Source organism: Salminus brasiliensis, chromosome 9, assembly GCF_030463535.1.
Source record: "Salminus brasiliensis chromosome 9, fSalBra1.hap2, whole genome shotgun sequence".
In the NCBI taxonomy this organism is placed as follows: Eukaryota; Metazoa; Chordata; class Actinopteri; order Characiformes; family Bryconidae; genus Salminus; species Salminus brasiliensis.
The window spans coordinates 40,462,170-40,480,718 of NC_132886.1; the positions used below are offsets into that span (position 1 = coordinate 40,462,170).

The 18,549-nt window shown below is 41.3% G+C and overlaps 1 protein-coding gene across 2 annotated transcripts in view; it reads right to left on the reverse strand.

Annotated features, from left to right (window-relative positions):
- The window catches only part of dpp6b (dipeptidyl-peptidase 6b), a 148,252-nt gene that overhangs the window by 61,259 nt on the left and 68,444 nt on the right, over positions 1-18,549 (reverse strand). For both annotated transcript variants that reach the window (XM_072688447.1, XM_072688448.1), the window contains exons 2-3: positions 14,192-14,306; positions 3,526-3,624 (exon numbers count right to left, since the gene is read on the reverse strand). In XM_072688447.1, coding sequence (XP_072544548.1) covers positions 3,526-3,624; positions 14,192-14,306 — 214 coding nt within the window. The remainder of the gene's footprint in view (positions 1-3,525; positions 3,625-14,191; positions 14,307-18,549) is intronic.

The window sequence follows — 18,549 nt, forward strand, 5'->3', positions numbered from 1 at the left end:
GGATTTCGCCGACCCGAGCGGAGGCGTGAACTTCTGCTCTAATGGTTAATTATCTTGACCCATCTGGTAAGGGACCAACTCTGTTTTCTTCTGTTGAGCCCCCAACATCTGCCAGCTTTCCGAAAACGCCACAATATTGAGGAGCTGTCGTTCCTCCTTAGAGTTTCTGAGGGAACTACGTCCTGGTCTAGCCCTCTGCCTGGACAAGACCACTTCCTGGACTAGACCTCTTCCTTGACCAGAATTCTGCCTGGACCAGCCCTCTTTCTGAACCAGACCACGACCTGGTCTAGCCCTCAGCCTGAACCAGACCTCTTCCTGGACCAGACCTCTTCCTTGACCAGACCACGTCCTGGTCTAGCCCTCTGCCTGGACCATACCTCTGCCTGGACCAGACCTCTTACTTGACCAGACCACATCCTGGTCTAGCCCTCTGCCTGAACCAGACCTCTTCCTGTACCAGACCACGTCCTGGTCTAGCCCTCTGCCTGGTCCATACCTCTGCCTGGACCAGACCTCTTCCTGGACCAGCCCTGTGCCTGGACCAGCCCTCTTCCATTTTCTCCAGTTTCCAAGAGTCTCCTGACTGAGTAGGAGCTGAAGGATCTGGACTTTCCAAAAGCTCCATTGTTAGGAGTTAGAGCGCTCCATCTGTGTTATTTTGTGAAGTATCTTTTTCTAGACATTATAAGAGCAGTCTGAATGTGCAGTGCTGTGTAAATACTGCGGTGGAGAGTTCAGTAACAGACTGTTCCTACAGACTTATTTAGTACGAGTGGTGGGCGGTATATTTGTAGTAATATAAGCCACTGTAACCCTACAGAGATAGACCTAATGCTTTCTAATAGTTTTTTTAAAAGGTCAACTCTTTATGCCGTTTTCAGTGATAGAAATTTCACACATTTGCTCTGACTACTGGGAGAACCAAGGGAGCAGTGATTGATCGACAGCCCTGTTAATTCTGTAATACGGCCCTGCCTTGTACCATCTGGAATCACAGAATGTTGCACCATCCATGCACCTTATCTTATCTGCTGCTTTCTGACCAGGGTCGCACCGGGTCCGGAGCCTAACTGAGATCACTAGACGCAAGGCAGGAATACACACTGGACAGGGCGCCAGGCTCTACCAGGGCACCACACAAAAAGGTGCAAGTACTCTGGAATATGTACAGCGAAATGTGTCCTACACATTTGACCCATCTGTTGTAGTGAACACACACACACCTCAGAGCGGTGGGCAGCCAACTCCAACGTCCAGGGAGCAGTGAGGGTGAAGGGCCCAACAGTGGCAGCTTGCCAAGCCCGGGTATTGAACCCAAATCCTGTCATCAATAGCCAGGAGCTCTAACTGCTGAGCCACTACTGCCCCACACACACTCACACAGCAATTGGGCAGTGGTCGCTCAGTGGTTAGAGGGCTGTGTAGCTCAGAATTCTAGTTCTAGTTCTAAAAACTCGCTAATAAGACATCTGTGAGATGCTTAAATTGGTTTGTAAGAAGAAGGAGAAGAATGCCCAATTGTGATTGTGCTGCAATCAAACAGCCCGTCTGCAGAAGAACGTCCCGCTGCGTTTTCTTCTCAACCAGCAGGACTGCCTCATCATAAACTTGCAGGGGTCAAAACAAACAGCTGCCCCTCCATCTCCTTCATTTACTTCTTATCTCCTCTAAGAAGAGATAAGAAGGTCATGCGTCATCTTCAACAACATGACGTGAAGAAAAAAAAGGCACAGAAAAAGTGCTGACCGCTGAGAGAAATCTCCAGCCTCTCCAGCAAGAACAAAGTTAGAGCAAGAACTAAATGAGAAGAACACCTGCCCTGCAGAGCAAACAAAATCACTGAGAGAAAAAACATACTCGACCTTCTAATGAGCCGTGGTGGGATTAGTGTGAGTGGGCTGGCACAGTAAAGGCCATTAGAAATCCTGAGCATTTTTCATTTCAGCTCTTGCAGGTCTCTCAGTATTCTGGAGAATTCACTACAACATGCTTTTCTTTCCAGCAGACAATCCAGGAAAGTCCAGGAGGGAGGGAGAAAGTCTCATCTGCCACAGTGGAGGAGCACTGATGTCCTCATGAATCCATATAAAAGTGGAGTTTTCTGCTCAGAGTCGATGAGGAGCAGCATAATGTCGAGCGGGAGGCTTTACTGCACATCTGTGCACTTAGCGATGCAACTGCACACTTCACTGCTACAGGGTCAGTCAATAGGACATCCTAGTTCACCCGGAGTTCAACCCATTCAGAACCAAGCTTTAAGTCCCACACAATTCTGTCTGATCCCGACTGTAGGCTAAATTCTGTCTGAAACTAAATGTAGTCCAAATTCCGCCTAATCCCGACCGTAGTCCAAATTCTTTCTGAATCTCACTGTAGTCTAAATTCCTTTTGTAATTCTGATCCTGACTGTAGTCTAAATTCTGTCTGATCCCGACTGTAGTCTAAATTCCTTCAGAATTCTGTCTGATTCCGATTGTAGTCTAAATTCTGTCTGATCACGACTGTAGTCTAAATTCTGTCTGATCCCCACTGTAGTCTAAATTCTGTCTGATCCCGACTGTAGTCTAAATTCTGTCTGATCACGATTGTAGTCTAAATTCTTTCTAATCTAACTGTAGTCTAAATTACGTCAGAATTCTGTCTGATCCGACTGTAGTCTAAATTCTGTCTGATCACGACTGTAGTCTAAATTCTGTCTGATCCCCACTGTAGTCTAAATTCTATCTGATCCCGACTGTAGTCTAAATTCTGTCTGATCACAATTGTAGTCTAAATTCTTTCTAATCTCACTGTAGTCTAAATTCCGTCAGAATTCTGTCTGATCCCCACTGTAGTCTAAATTCTTTCTGAATCTGACTGTAGTCTAAATTCTTTCTGAATCTGACTGTAGTCTAAATTCTGTCTGATCACGATTGTAGTCTAAATTCTGTGTAATCCCGACTGTAGTCTAAATTCTGTCTGATCACGATTGTAGTCTAAATTCTTTCTAATCTAACTGTAGTCTAAATTACGTCAGAATTCTGTCTGATCCGACTGTAGTCTAAATTCTGTCTGATCACGACTGTAGTCTAAATTCTGTCTGATCCCCACTGTAGTCTAAATTCTATCTGATCCCGACTGTAGTCTAAATTCTGTCTGATCCCCACTGTAGTCTAAATTCTATCTGATCCCGACTGTAGTCTAAATTCTGTCTGATCACAATTGTAGTCTAAATTCTTTCTAATCTCACTGTAGTCTAAATTCCGTCAGAATTCTGTCTGATCCCCACTGTAGTCTAAATTCTTTCTGAATCTGACTGTAGTCTAAATTCTTTCTGAATCTGACTGTAGTCTAAATTCTGTCTGATCACGATTGTAGTCTAAATTCTGTGTAATCCCGACTGTAGTCTAAATTCCGCCTGAATTCTGTCTGATCCCCACTGTAGTCTAAATTCTGTCTGAATCTGACTGTAGTCTACATTCCTTTCGGAATTTAGCCCAACAACATCCCTCCTCCTCTGAGTAAAAGCCCAGTCCCACTCACCGCTGAGCCATTTGGCCTCTGGGTCGTGAACCTGCAGCTCCCTGCTGAAGAGGTCCTCGATGGTAACTTTCTTCTTTGAGGCCAGGCTGTCATCCTCACCTGCAGGGGACATAAACCACATCACCTCAGTGAACGGAACAGGACAAGAGGATCAGAGCCACAGACAGAATCATTAAAGTGCTTCATTACTGACTGGAGCCGTATACTGGATTTAATTCCTTCTGAATTATTCACTGCTGAGGGCATTTCTCAGTAATTACTAATGCCTCTCCATAATCAAAGCACCAACACACCCCTTAGCCATTTCTCACCACTCCAGCATGATTCACAATACGTAACCTGTACAAGCAACAGACTTCCCAGCTGTGAAGGTCTTTTTGACCATATTTAAACATCTGGACGTCTGATGTGATCAACACTGGGAGGCTGGGTGATTAAGGTCCAGACTAAGTTACTGTATTAAATCTGTAGAGCAGTGATGTGCTGGGCGTGTAAATGAAGGGTAAAACAGGCAGTTCAGGACTGCATGCTGAAGCAGACTGTCTGATATTATAGCAGCATCACGTCCATAAACATAAACAGTGCAGTTCTGAGGAGAGCAGCTAGTGTTCAGGCAGAGAGAGCAGCACACAGCTTATGTACAGAGAGGCTTCAGCTAAAGTTCAGCTAAAGTTTACTAAATTAATCTGGATTTTACAGCTTCTCTTTATATGAACATTTATCGATTAAAGCAATCCAGTGACAATGCAAGGTGCTTGACGAAGAGAACGGGAGGAACAAACGGTGGGAGCCAAAAAAGCAAACAAAAAATAAAACAAACACAAATAAAATGAACATAAAACTAACAAAAAGAATATATTTTTAAATAGACAGACATAATAAAAAAAAGATAAGACAGCCATAAAACACTAACAAAAATAATTTGTATTTTTTTATATATTAATATCATTTTTTATATGTTTATAAATAAAACAATCAAAAAATACAATAAAAAGATACAATAAAATCATAAATAAAACAGAAAAAAACAAAGAAAAATAATTTGTTTTTTAAAAAGATAAGACAAACATAAATAAAACAAACACAATAAATAAATAAATACATTAAATATTTAAAAAGATAAGACTAACATAAATAAAACAATAAATAAATACATAAACAACAGAAGCATAAATAAAACAAACAAACAAACAAACAAAAAATACAATTGAAAAAGGATACAATAAAATCAGAAATAAAACAAATAACATAACTAATAAAAATAATATTTGTTTTTTAAAAAGATAAGACAACCATAAATAAAACAAACACAATAAATAAATTAATTAAATGTTTAAAAAGATAAGACAAACATAAATAAAACAAACAAAATGAACCCACAGTTCTGATTGGACAAAAATGTGACATTTTTCTTTTACTCAGATTTTATGCAAATGGTGTTTTTAATACTGTTTTATACTGTTTTCCTAAAATACAATATATATATTAAAAAAATCAATAATAATAACTAAAATAATAAGCGCAGTATATCGTCTCGCTCACACCAGTACACAGCCTTGAGCACAGCAGTGTTTGCAGCCAATACAGCGCACGGCTGTAAATCACTCAAACTGCTGCTAATCTGCTAAATGCCTCGTTTTCTTCAGGATTCAGAGGTTGCCACACTCATCTGAGGAAGAACCAGCGTCGTCTGGTGAATCTTCTTGTTTGCTGGTATTGTGGGAGACGTTGTCGTGGGAGGACGCAGAGTAAGCGGGTATAAGAGCGGAAGAGCACACAGAAGGTCCAGCGTCGTTAGAAGTTCTGTGTTTGAGGAGCGTGATGCTGAGAGCATCGACATTACCGGACCATCTGCTGTTGATTAAAAAGCAAACGCCTCCACCTTTCCATTCCTGCCAGCTGAGTCTGGAGTCGGATCTGCACAGCATTCGTCTCAAATGCGGGAGGTCATCAGGTTCACGGTAGCAAAATCATCTGATTGTTAAGCATCTGTTTTTACAATCCGCTGAAGACAACTTTCATCCCAGGAAAGGCTCTCCTACTTCCAAACACTAATATGGTCACAGGAGGTCACACCATGCTGCTCTCATCACTGGGAACCTCTTTACCAGTTTATTCAGTTAAATCTAATCAAAGAAAAGGAGAACCGCCTTTAGAGCATGTGGAGGAACCCCTGAGAGAAACCAAGACTTGCAGCACGAGAACCACCCTACAAGTATGAGGTCAAACCAATGGGTAGAACCCAGACTTCTCTACAAGATCCTGAGGAAGAATCTTTGGGAGAAAACAAGAGTATTGACATGAGGACAAGAGGAAGAACCACCAAAGAACCAAGAATTAAAGTCTACTACTCTAAAAGCATGAGGAAAAACCACTGAGAGAAATCAAGATTCATAAAGGGAACCTCCCTGAGAGCATGAGGAACCAGTGAGAGAAACCAAGTCCTAAACTTAGAACCACTGAGAGAAACCAAATCCTAAACTTAGAACCACTGAGAGAAACCAAGTCCTAAACTTAGAACCACTGACAGAAACCAAGTCCTAAACTTAGAACCACTGAGAGAAACCAAGTTCTAAACTTAGAACCACTAAGAGAAACCAAGTCCTAAACAGAGGATCGCTAAGAGAAACCAAGTCCTAAACTTAGAACCACTGAGAGAAACCAAGTCCTAAACAGAGGATCGCTAAGAGAAACCAAGTCCTAAACTTAGAACCACTGAGAGAAACCAAGTCCTAAACTTAGAACCACTGAGAGAAACCAAGTCCTAAACTTAGAACCACTAAGAGAAACCAAGTCCTAAACTTAGAACCACTGAGAGAAACCAAGTCCTAAACTTAGAACCACTGAGAGAAACCAAGTCCTAAACTTAGAACCACTGAGAGAAACCAAGTCCTAAACGTAGAACCACTGAGAAACCAAGTCCTAAACTTAGAACCACTGAGAGAAACCAAGTCCTAAACGTAGAACCACTAAGAGAAACCAAGTCCTAAATGTAGAACCACTAAGAGAAACCAAGTCCTAAACGTAGAACCACTGAGAGAAACCAAGTCCTAAACTTAGAACCACTGAGAAAAAACAAGTCCTAAACGTAGAACCACTGAGAGAAACCAAGTCTTAAACTTAGAACGACTGAGAGAAACCAAGTCCTAAACGTAGAACCACTGAGAGAAACCAAGTCCTAAACGTAGAACCACTGAGAGAAACGAAGTCCTAAACGTAGAACCACTGAGAGAAACCAAGTCCTAAACGTAGAACCACTGAGAGAAACCAAGTCCTAAACTGAGAACCACTGAGAGAAACCAAGTCCTAAACGTAGAACCACTGAGAGAAACCAAGTCCTAAACGTAGAACCACTAAGAGAAACCAAGTCCTAAACGTAGAACCACTGAGAAAAACCAAGTCCTAAACGTAGAACCACTAAGAGAAACCAAGTCCTAAACGTAGAACCACTGAGAGAAACCAAGTCCTAAACGTAGAACCACTGAGAGAAACCAAGTCCTAAACGTAGAACCACTGAGAAAAACCAAGTCCTAAACGTAGAACCACTGAAAGAAACCAAGTCCTAAACTTAGAACCACTAAGAGAAACCAAGTCCTAAACGTAGAACCACTGAGAAAAACCAAGTCCTAAACATAGAACCACTAAGAGAAACCAAGTCCTAAACTTAGAACCACTGAGAAAAACCAAGTCCTAAACGTAGAACCACTGAGAGAAACCAAGTCCTAAACATAGAACCACTGAGAGAAACCAAGTCCTAAACTTAGAACCACTGAGAGAAACCAAGTCCTAAACTTAGAACCACTGAGAAAAACCAAGTCCTAAACGTAGAACCACTGAGAGAAACCAAGTCCTAAACTTAGAACCACTGAGAGAAACCAAGTCCTAAACTTAGAACCACTGAGAAAAACCAAGTCCTAAACGTAGAACCACTGAGAAAAACCAAGTCCTAAACGTAGAACCACTGAGAAAAACCAAGTCCTAAACGTAGAACCAATGAGAGAAACCAAGTCCTAAATGTAGAACCACTGAGAGAAACCAAGTCCTAAACTTAGAACCACTGAGAGAAACCAAGTCCTAAACGTAGAACCACTGAGAAAAACCAAGTCCTAAACTTAGAACCACTAAGAGAAACCAAGTCCTAAACGTAGAACCACTGAGAGAAACCAAGTCCTAAACTTAGAACCACTGAGAGAAACCAAGAGCTCCATTCAGTAGTTTTGGGATGAGTTGAGGATGATGAGGTGGGATGGTGATCATCATCCAACATTCTGACCTCACTAACACTAACTCCTCTTGTCGCTGAATGCAATCAAATCCTCACAGCGATACTCCTCTAAATTCTAGTAGAAAGCTGCCTTCTTCTTCTCTGGACAGTAGAGATTACAGTTCCTCCAACAAAAGCAGGTGCAACTCTTTTGAATCCCTTTGATTTCAGAAGAAACAGTGAACGAATTAGGTGTCCCAATACTTTAGTCCGTAAGCAGATCTGCCCCTTTATATAACTCAATCTGAATGCCCAGCGATTTCACACCAGTGGAGAAGACAGATGGCACTGGTGGCATGAAAGTAAATCAACACAGACATGCGATCACACCCCCCCGGATTCCTCACCATGACACTTTGCTCGGTCCACTAAGGGATCGTCCACTACTCGACTCTAACCTGCTGCAGAACCGAGCCCAACACACCCCAAAACACACCTGTCTCGCCTTACCAATGAGCCGCAGATTCACCCCACCATGACCCAAACGAAAGAAAGGGAGAGGTCGCGGATGGGAAGGCGGAGTCAGCATGGTCTATGGTCTATCAGGATGGAGGTGAGGAGCACAGCTCGTATTGGAGGCCACCCTACGTACGGGGCAGATGTTGGCTTCTTATATACAGGAATTACCATTCCACCTTAAACACAGCTGCAGGGATCGGGCGTATAGGGCGTTATAGGAGTGCCAGAATGTAGCTGCTGCATCATTTAAGGTGGAACTCCCTAAAAACTGCCTGCAATCTGCACTTTCCGTGCTCAGATTTCATTGGCTGTTGATGGGACCTGTTTGGAGCCGCTGATCAGTATCCCCTACTAGATCACACTAAGGGTCGGGTCCAAAAAATCGAGCAAAATGTTTGATCTGCTTCAACTGGCCTGCATGATGCAAATCTGCAGACTACACCCAACCAGCAAAGACTATGCGGGGTAAAAGAAGGCTGTGGGTCGTATTTCCGGCCCCCTCTTAGAACACCAACCCAAATACAAGGTTTTCTGATGGGATGGCTTCAGTTCACAGGCATTCAGTTGACATGCATGCAGTTTCTCAGTCCATAACAGGGTGGTTTCTCTGGCAGGGGATTAGTCAATGAACAGACATAGTGATTATGAATGAGCATGTGGGTGTTTTCTGGTCTTCTGGGAGTCTCGCAATTTACAGAGTAAATGCTAGAAAATGTTGAATTCATCCTGTTTATTATGTCTGGCCCTGCAAATAGCACACAGTTGTCTATCAACTGCCAGAGCATAAAGGCAAATATAGTGAATACTGGTGATAACTAATCAGAAACATTACAGTGATTGATTGAGATTACAGAAGGAAACCCTCCCCTCAGAAACCCCTCCACCTAAAGTGGCCCAAATCCCAAATTTCTGAGGTGGATACATGTAGACGGGGCCTCAAATACTTGGCTTTTAAATCGATAAATCCTTTGTAAATGCTGGGGGTTGTGATTTTTATTTTATTTTATTACAGGGCAGGGTAGCAGGAGCCGAGGAGGGTTTATTCCCTGGACAGTAGAGACAGTTACTCCAACAAAGCAGGATCAAATCTTTTTAATACCCTTGATTTCAGAAAATCAATGAATAAAGAGCAGACGTCCCAATACTTTTGTCCATATAGTGTAAGTTTAGAGATCGCCTGACCTACAACTGCCTCAGTAACAAACAAGAAGCGCCCTGTGATGCACTGGCCTGTTGCCGTCATTTGGATTTGCGTAGTTGCTTCAGTCCAGTCCAGAGATTCTCGGGCCAGTCCTCTGGGGCCTTCAGGAAGTCAACAAATTTCCTCTCAGCTGTCAACACAGCTCAGACACACATTTTGCAAGAATTCTGCAACCCTGGAATTGCAGGTGCATCATGTGTATGATGAGCTCATCACCATGCCTGGTGGCAGCCCCCCCCCCCACCCCCGAAAACTGTGTTCTCTGGAATGATGGTGGCGCTCCATCCAGTACTTTTGGATGGGATGAGTTGGGGAGTTGATCATCATCATCAACCAAATCCTCACAGCAATGCTCCAAAATCTAGTAGAAAGACTCCCCCAGACAGTCGAGCAGGTGTCCCAATACTGTTGTGTGAACAGAGTGCGGAGAACCTTTAGATTTGTAAGGAACCCTGTCAGAGATGGTTCTTTCGGGGAAGGAGGAACCGAAGGAGAACTTCACGTACTGGATCTCCTGGTCGTCTTAGCAGCAGTCTCTTCGTATTAGAAGGTTTGGTCTTGGTGTGAGGAACAGTGCTGCCGTCCTCGTCCTCTTGGGCCATCACTGTAGTGTCTCTCTCGGTCGCCCTCGGGAGATGGAGCGGTTGTTTTTCTATCCTAATGGCAAATTTTACAATATCCAAACAGTTTCACAGTGTTGCCTCTGACTCGCCCTCCCTCTGCTCATAACCCCGGAAAGAGCTCCCCAAATTGGGGCGAAATAACAACACCAACAAATGGAGACTCGTCTGGGTCTGGCCTTCACCTCCCATTTTTTAAGGCTGTCTCGAGACACTTGCATCTTGTGCAAGCAATTCCAGACCCAGCGCCATGTCTGGAGCCAATTAGGGGAGATGACACACGTGGAGGACCAGACCTGGTTAGGCTGGCACGCTATTGATCCACACTTCGATCCAAATCACACGCTCTTCATTTTTTTCTTAATTAGTAGACAGAACTCCTGTTCCCAGGGGTCTGGGTTTTCTTTGCTTTAACACCTGACACCTGAGTCAACTCATCAGGTATTTACAAAGCCCTTCACAAGCTGGCACAAGAAAACACTCACCTGAGTGAAGCAACGTCTTGGTGTAAAAACTATCACTGCTGTGATCAGCACAATACCATGACGGTAATTTTGCTTCCTAGAAACTATAAACACTCCTATACACTAGAATAGAGATATTAGTCCATAAACACCTCAATAAACACTCCTCTACACTAGAATAGGATATATTAGTCCATAAACACCTTAATAAAGACTTCTATACACTAGAATAGAGATATTAGTCCATAAACACCCTCAATAAACACTCATATACACTAGAATAGGAGATATTAGTCTATAAACACCTCAATAAACACTCCTATACACTAGAATAGGAGATATTAGTCCATAAACACCCTCAATAAACACTCATATACACTGGAATAGGAGATATTAGTCTATAAGCACCTCAATAAACACTCCTATACACTAGAATAGGAGATATTAGTCCATAAACACCCTCAATAAACACTCCTCTACACTAGAATAGGAGATATTAGCCCATAAACACCTCAATAAACACTTATATACACTAGAATAGGAGATATTAGTACATAAACACCTCAATAAACAATCATATGCACCAGAATAGGAGATATTAGTTCATAAACACCTCAATAAACACTCATATACACTAGAATAGGAGATATTAGTCCATAAACACCTTAATAAATACTTCTATACACTAGAATAGGAGATATTAGTCCATAAACACCCTCAATAAACACTCCTATACACTAGAATAGGAGACATTAGTCCATAAACACCTCAATAAACACTCCTATACACTAGAATAGGAGATATTAGTCCATAAACACCCTCAATAAACACTCCTATACACTAGAATAGGAGATATTAGTCCATAAACACCTCAATAAACACTCATATACACTAGAATAGGAGATATTAGTCCATACACACCTTTATAAATACTTCTATACACTTGAATAGGAGATATTAGTCCATAAACACCCTCAATAAACACAGGAGTGTTTATTGAGGGTGTTTATGGACTAATATCTCCTATTCAAGTAGAGTGTTCATAAACACCTCAATAAACACTCCTCTACACTAGAATAGGATATATTAGTCCATAAACACCTTAATAAAGACTTCTATACACTAGAATAGAGATATTAGTCCATAAACACCCTCAATAAACACTCATATACACTAGAATAGGAGATATTAGTCTATAAACACCTCAATAAACACTCCTATACACTAGAATAGAGATATTAGTCCATAAACACCCTCAATAAACACTCCTATACACTAGAATAGTAGATATTAGTCCGTAAACACCCTCAATAAACACTCCTATACACTAGAATAGGAGATATTAGTCCATACACACCTTTATAAATACTTCTATACACTTGAATAGGAGATATTAGTCCATAAACACCTCAATAAACACTCCTATACACTAGATTAGGAGCTATCAGTCCATAAACACCCTCAATAAACACTCCTCTACACTAGAATAGGAGATATTAGTGAATAAACACCTCAATAAACACTCCTCTACACTAGAATAGGAGATATTAGTCCATAAACACCCTCAATAAACACTCATATACACTAGAATAGGAGATATTAGTCCATAAACACCTCAATAAACACTCCTATACACTAGCATATGGGATATTAGTCCATAAACACCTTAATAAACACTTCTATACACTTGTATAGGAGATATTAGTCCATAAACACCTCAATAAACACTCCTATACACTAGATTAGGAGCTATCAGTCCATAAACACCCTCAATAAACACTCCTCTACACTAGAATAGGAGATATTAGTGAATAAACACCTCAATAAACACTCCTCTACACTAGAATAGGAGATATTAGTCCATAAACACCCTCAATAAACACTCATATACACTAGAATAGGAGATATTAGTCCATAAACACCTCAATAAACACTCATATACACTAAAATAGGAGATATTAGTCCATACACACCTTTATAAATACTTCTATACACTAGATTAGGAGCTATCAGTCCATAAACACCCTCAATAAACACTCCTCTACACTAGAATAGGAGATATTAGTGAGTAAACACCTCAATAAACACTCCTCTACACTAGAATAGGAGATATTAGTCCATAAACACCCTCAATAAACACTCATATACACTAGAATAGGAGATATTAGTCCATAAACACCTCAATAAACACTCATATACACCAGAATAGGAGATATTAGTCCATAAACACCTTAATAAACACTTCTATACACTGGAATAGGAGATATTAGTCCATAAACACCTCAATAAACACTCCTTTACACTAGATTAGGAGATATCATTCCATAGACACCTCAATAAACACTCCTATACACTAGAATAGGAGATATTAGTACATAAACACCTCAATAAACAATCATATGCACCAGAATAGAAGATATTAGTCCATAAACACCTCAATAAACACTCCTCTACACTAGAACAGGAGATATTAGTCCATAAATGACTTTAATGTATCTTGTAGAAAGAGAAAAGCTCCCTCCAAGTGCTCATTCATCAAGCTGTGCTATCTTACTAATGTTCATTTCTCACCTCTCTGGGGGAATAAATGAGTGGATTCTGCTCATCATGTCACCGTTTCTGATGGTCTTTAAATGTTTATGAAGCTCTCCGGCTGAACCCTTAGATCAGAGCTTTTCATTTTCGCCCCACTGCCGCATGATAATGTCTCAACTTTGACGCCTGGGATCTGAAACGAGGGCTGCTTTTATTACTTCAGAACCTCAGCGTTATTACAGTAAGTAATCTAAAACAAATGATGTAATGGCTCCAGCTGACTAATTACAGCTTCAGCAGATGAAAATGATGAAATGTGAAGCGTGTCACGAATGGAAGAGGAAAAAAAGAACATCTAATGACTCTGATCCAGGATGTGAGGGGATAATTGAAAAGCTGGCCATCTTCGGTGGCTGACCATAAAACACAGGAGCAAAAAATTTTGCACAACAAGATGCAAATGGCACCTCTGATGTCCTGCCAATTTTATAAATGATTCAGGCTATTAGCCTGTGATAATCTACGTTCAATGGGACTGGACCATTACCATAACCCACATTAAAGAGCCATTACAGAGCGCAGGGATGCGCTGGCTCTTACTGAAAAGCCAACACACCATCTCCGGCCTACACTCTCCACTGCGCCTCGTATTACTGGAGATACACGTGAAACTGAGTGCACATTTAGAGAAAGCTCCATGTGGAGAACAGGATGTTTTTGCCTTTTTAGACTTTTTTATTCTTGCTTTGACTGCTTGATCACATCATTTCTGACCTAACATCAACTATTATAGCTCTGCTAATGACCTCAATAGTTACTCCTCTACACTAGAATAGGAGATATTAACCCCTCAATAAACACTACTATACACTAGAATAGGAGATATTAGTCCATAAACACCCTCAATAAACACTTCTATACACTAGAATATTAGGAGACTTATATTAATACTACTAAAATATTATGTCATCTTATTTATTTCAGCCACAAAATAAAAATGAATAACAATACAGTTGCTTTTTTGGTGATTTACTCAAAATGTATTTTTTTTCATATTGTGAAATCTGACTGTAAAAAATAGCCTCCCCTACTGTGAGTCACTGCAATAAGTGCAAGGACTTACGTGGCGTTAGCAGAATAACAGAGGTGATGATCAGAGAGCAGATGACCAGAATGACCAGCAGAGCAATGGCGATTCCCTTCCAGTTCCTCTGAGGAGGGGCGCTACCCACCAGCTCCTGTCAAACACACATACAAAAGACACACGTTTAAAAGAAGTTTAAAATGTATAAACATATTCCATATTTCGGTATTTAGCAACAATGAGAAGTTATGATATACTTTAGAAATACAAGGAATTGAAATTGTGATTCATTATGAAACTATTGTAGAATTATTAACAATAATAACTATGAACTATGATCCTTTTGAGACCTCTCATCTATTATAAAAAAAAAAAATACCAAGTGTAAAATGCCCATCATTTTTCTTCTACTGGATATATGAGTGCACAGTGCTTGGTCCTCGATGATTGCCACTTGCAATGTAGTGTGAAGATGGACGCTAAGCTCTCATAGCTTTAACAACCATCCAAAGAAAAAATACAAGCAAACAAACAAACAAAAAAAACACTGAAGTGCAAAAACAATACATTAGCTTATTATGTTGGATATGTTACATAAACAAAATACATTTTAATTTCAAATTAAAAACATATTCCAAGGACTAAAATGAGTAAACTGTACAGTTTAAAACTTAAACAACTAGCAACAGCACAATACCACTTTTTGTTTCCAATACTGATACTAATATTGAGTACTTGCTGATACTGATATGATATTTTCTACAATATCGATCGATCTATAATATTTATATAACACATAAAACTTCTTGTAAAAACTGAGAAAAATTAAAATACATTTTTTAGGAATATTAGAAAACATTTCTTTGTCATTTTCCATGATTTCTGCATATGACAACATACATGTGTATTAAAACCCTCTCAATATCGATTCGTTTCACAAACTGGCGAGCAGCTTTATTACTTATTAATAAATGCAAATCGCAAACCGATTCCGTTAGATGCAAATCCCTCTGTACGTTTGTAAACATCTGTACAGCCGTCACCAAAATGGGAGCAAATGATGCACAGCTGGAAAAGTTGAAGTAAATTCTTAGGAAGAAATTGGTGCATGAAGCCCGTAGAGCACACAGCTTCTCTTTGCCAGGGGGTAAAAAAAGAAAGGCCGCATCAGGTCTGCACCTTTTTAAGTGCATTAGGTAATGCTTCATTAGTGTACAGGTCAAGAAAGGGGACGGTGGAGGCAGTATGGTGGGGGGAATGGGATGTGATTGCACGGGAGAGGTGTCTGTCTGGGTCTGGGCCTGGGCCGCAAGGGAAATTGGTACCGTGCTATTTTAGGACAAGGATGAGCCAAGAGATTGAACCGACATGAACAAATGAGCAGGAAAACAGATCGAGGGGGATAAACTGCACTCAGAATCAGACCAATTAATATTACCCAACAACAACAACAGCAACAACAACAACAACAACAGCAGAGCAGTGGGAAATGTACAGTAACAGGCTGTAGCCTCTGGACGTGAAGATTCTGAGAGGATTTTAGTTTATTACTGAGTTATTACCGTCTCTTCACATCATTATTCATATGCAATTACAGTGGCATGCAAACGTTTGGGCACCCCTGGTCAAATTGCTCTCCAAAAAGCATCAAGATGAAGATAATACATTCTTTAAACCTTAGTTAGCTGAACTTGGTCACTGTTTCACCTCAACACTGCACTGGAACACTGGAACTGTACTTTTCAACATGAGACGGAAATCTAAACCTAAACGTTTACATATCAATGATGAAAAATGGTCATCTTTCCTTCAAAATGTAGGCCATCTGGAACCAAGACTCTGAAGAACCTGACAAAGAACCAGAGAGGAACCTAAATTCAAACAGAAGAACTCTGCAAGAGCATAAGAAAGAACCAGTGAGAGGAACCAAGACTGAACAAAGCATGAGGAAGAACCACTGAGAGGAGTGAAGACTGAAAAGGGGAACCTGTCCTCCTGAGGCCGACAGTGCAGTTAGGATGCAAGTAGGACAACTGTGTGGGGAACCACGGAGACTGGAGTCCAATGGGAGTCCTCTCACAACAGAGTCTGGCTCTAATTCATGTTCGTAACGCAGCTTCAATGCCGACTCGAGCTGAGTCTCGGTCTTCACAACTCGGTTGAAACGTGCTCGGCTGTGGTTGCCAGCGGTTAAGAAGAGGAGCTTCTGCGAAATCCAGAAACAAGCATGAGAGAGGATGTGTCGCTCCTCAGCAGGCCTACAGAGAAATTCAGAATTCTGCTGAAAGTCTCAAAGAATCAATGAGCAATCATTAGGGGGGCGACGTGTGGCGATGCAGAAATTTTCATGTACATACACTATATGGGCAAAAGTATTGGGACACCCGCTCATTCACTCATACTGTTTTTTCCCCCACAGTACTGTTAGACATTAAACTTCTGCTGGGCATAATGATGCCCCTAGACGCAGAACCGTACAAATGCCATCACGCTGCTGAATGCCGGTCCTCGTGTGATGGTTTTAGAAAAAGGGAGCCTTCACTTTCTTTAGGAACATATGGCGTACAGTCGAGGCAGTCGAGGCTGAAACCCAGAAATGGAACTGCTGGAAGAGTGAGTGGCGTTCTGTGGAAGCGGCACTGAACAGATGGTGCTTAGCCAGCAACCTATTATCTTAAATACTTAACCGCTAAATTCCAGCTGCTTGGATATGCCAAAGGCTCCTCAGAGAGAGTGGGTAAGCGAAAGAGAGAGAGAGGGGGGGGTGCTTAAGTGTTTAAGGATGCATTGCTGCTTCACAGTACCAGACAGTTCCTACATGTACAGTAATGTACAGAGCACGCTCAGCATCCGCTCAGCTCCTAAAATGTTAAAGCTGGTTAATACCAGCGTTAATAATTCAGCTGAAAGTAAAGGAGACTCACTCTGCCCCTCTCTCTCTTTCTCTCTCTCGTGCGCTCTCTTTCGCTCTCTCTGACAGGACTTCTACTGCTAGAGACTTCGATGTAGGCATCCTGTGCTCTTCTGACGGGTTGTACAGCGTCCAGAGCAGCCTCGCCGCGTGCCGACAGCGCAAGTCTTTGCACTGCAGATGAGCAGTCACTTCCAGTCATACCAGTCCAGGCTCCCATCTCTATGAATGGGGAGAGACCAAAATACTGCCCACTGCACAGATCTCCACATTAAAAAGGAGGAGGGGAAGGGGTCCTCCGCTCACTCATATTTCAACCAGTGGTCAGTCTCTGGTGCTGCTGCTGTGTTGCGTCCAGCCATTCGGGCAAGAGGAGTCTGGTACGTCATACGAGCATCACACACAGAACAAACAACGCCTTGTAAACATGGAGGAGAAGCTGGTAACGACAATCTCTGGATTTCCAGAACGACAATAACATCATCATGGACATTTATTAAACACTCTACTACTTCCTGACATGAGTGTGTGTTCTTTTGCCTCATTTGCATACAAAAGCAATCAGACACGTCCACATGTAGCGAGCAGAGATGTCCGGCAGGGCAGAAGAGCATAATAAAAAGTGCAAGTGGACAAAAAAAGCCCGGAGTGGCCCGGGAAAGCTCAGCCCGGGTTCCTGCAGGCATCTGACTCTGATCATTACTGAAACTGAGAGCCTGGACCCAACTGTACGCTTTAGTGAAGCTTTTTTGTGAGGAAAGCTGACGGACAGACGGAAATCTATGAAAGTTAATGTTATTTCAGAGGAGATGGGACACTGGGTTTGAGCACCAGAAGCACCCGTAAAAAGGCACGGTAGTGAAACTGCTAGAACAGCCTGAAAACTGCAGCGATCATTAAACATGCATGTCATGCTCAGGTTTCTCTCGTCGGTTCTCCCCTCTTTCCCAAAGGCCTGTTAGCATAACTTAAAGCACTGACCTAACCTTTTTAGATCCACATCTGTACAGGTCCCACGGTCTAATAAATAAAGGTTCTAGAAAAAGTTTAATACTGTTAAGACTGTATGCTTTTACATTCTAACCCGTCAGAATCAGAACTTACACACATTATTTAAAATAATTCTGCTGAAGCGAGGTTGAAAAGCAATGTCTGAATTTCAATGGTTAATTTTTATTTATTGTTACTTTTGTCAGATTCAAGTTATTTCTGTGACCATTGTGGGTTTTTCTTTCATTAACTGAGGGGTACCAACAATTTTGTCTACGTGTGTAAGTGAAAGTACTGTTACTTCAAAATAACACTTACTCAAGTGAGAGGAAAAAAAGTCACTATTACTTAAAAGTAAAAGTAAGAAAGTATTCAGTGAACAGTATTACTAGTAGTAATAACACTACTGTATTACAGTATCTGCATTATTATTATTACATTACATTTACATTACATTTACGGCATTTAGCAGACGCTCTTATCCAGAGCGACTTAC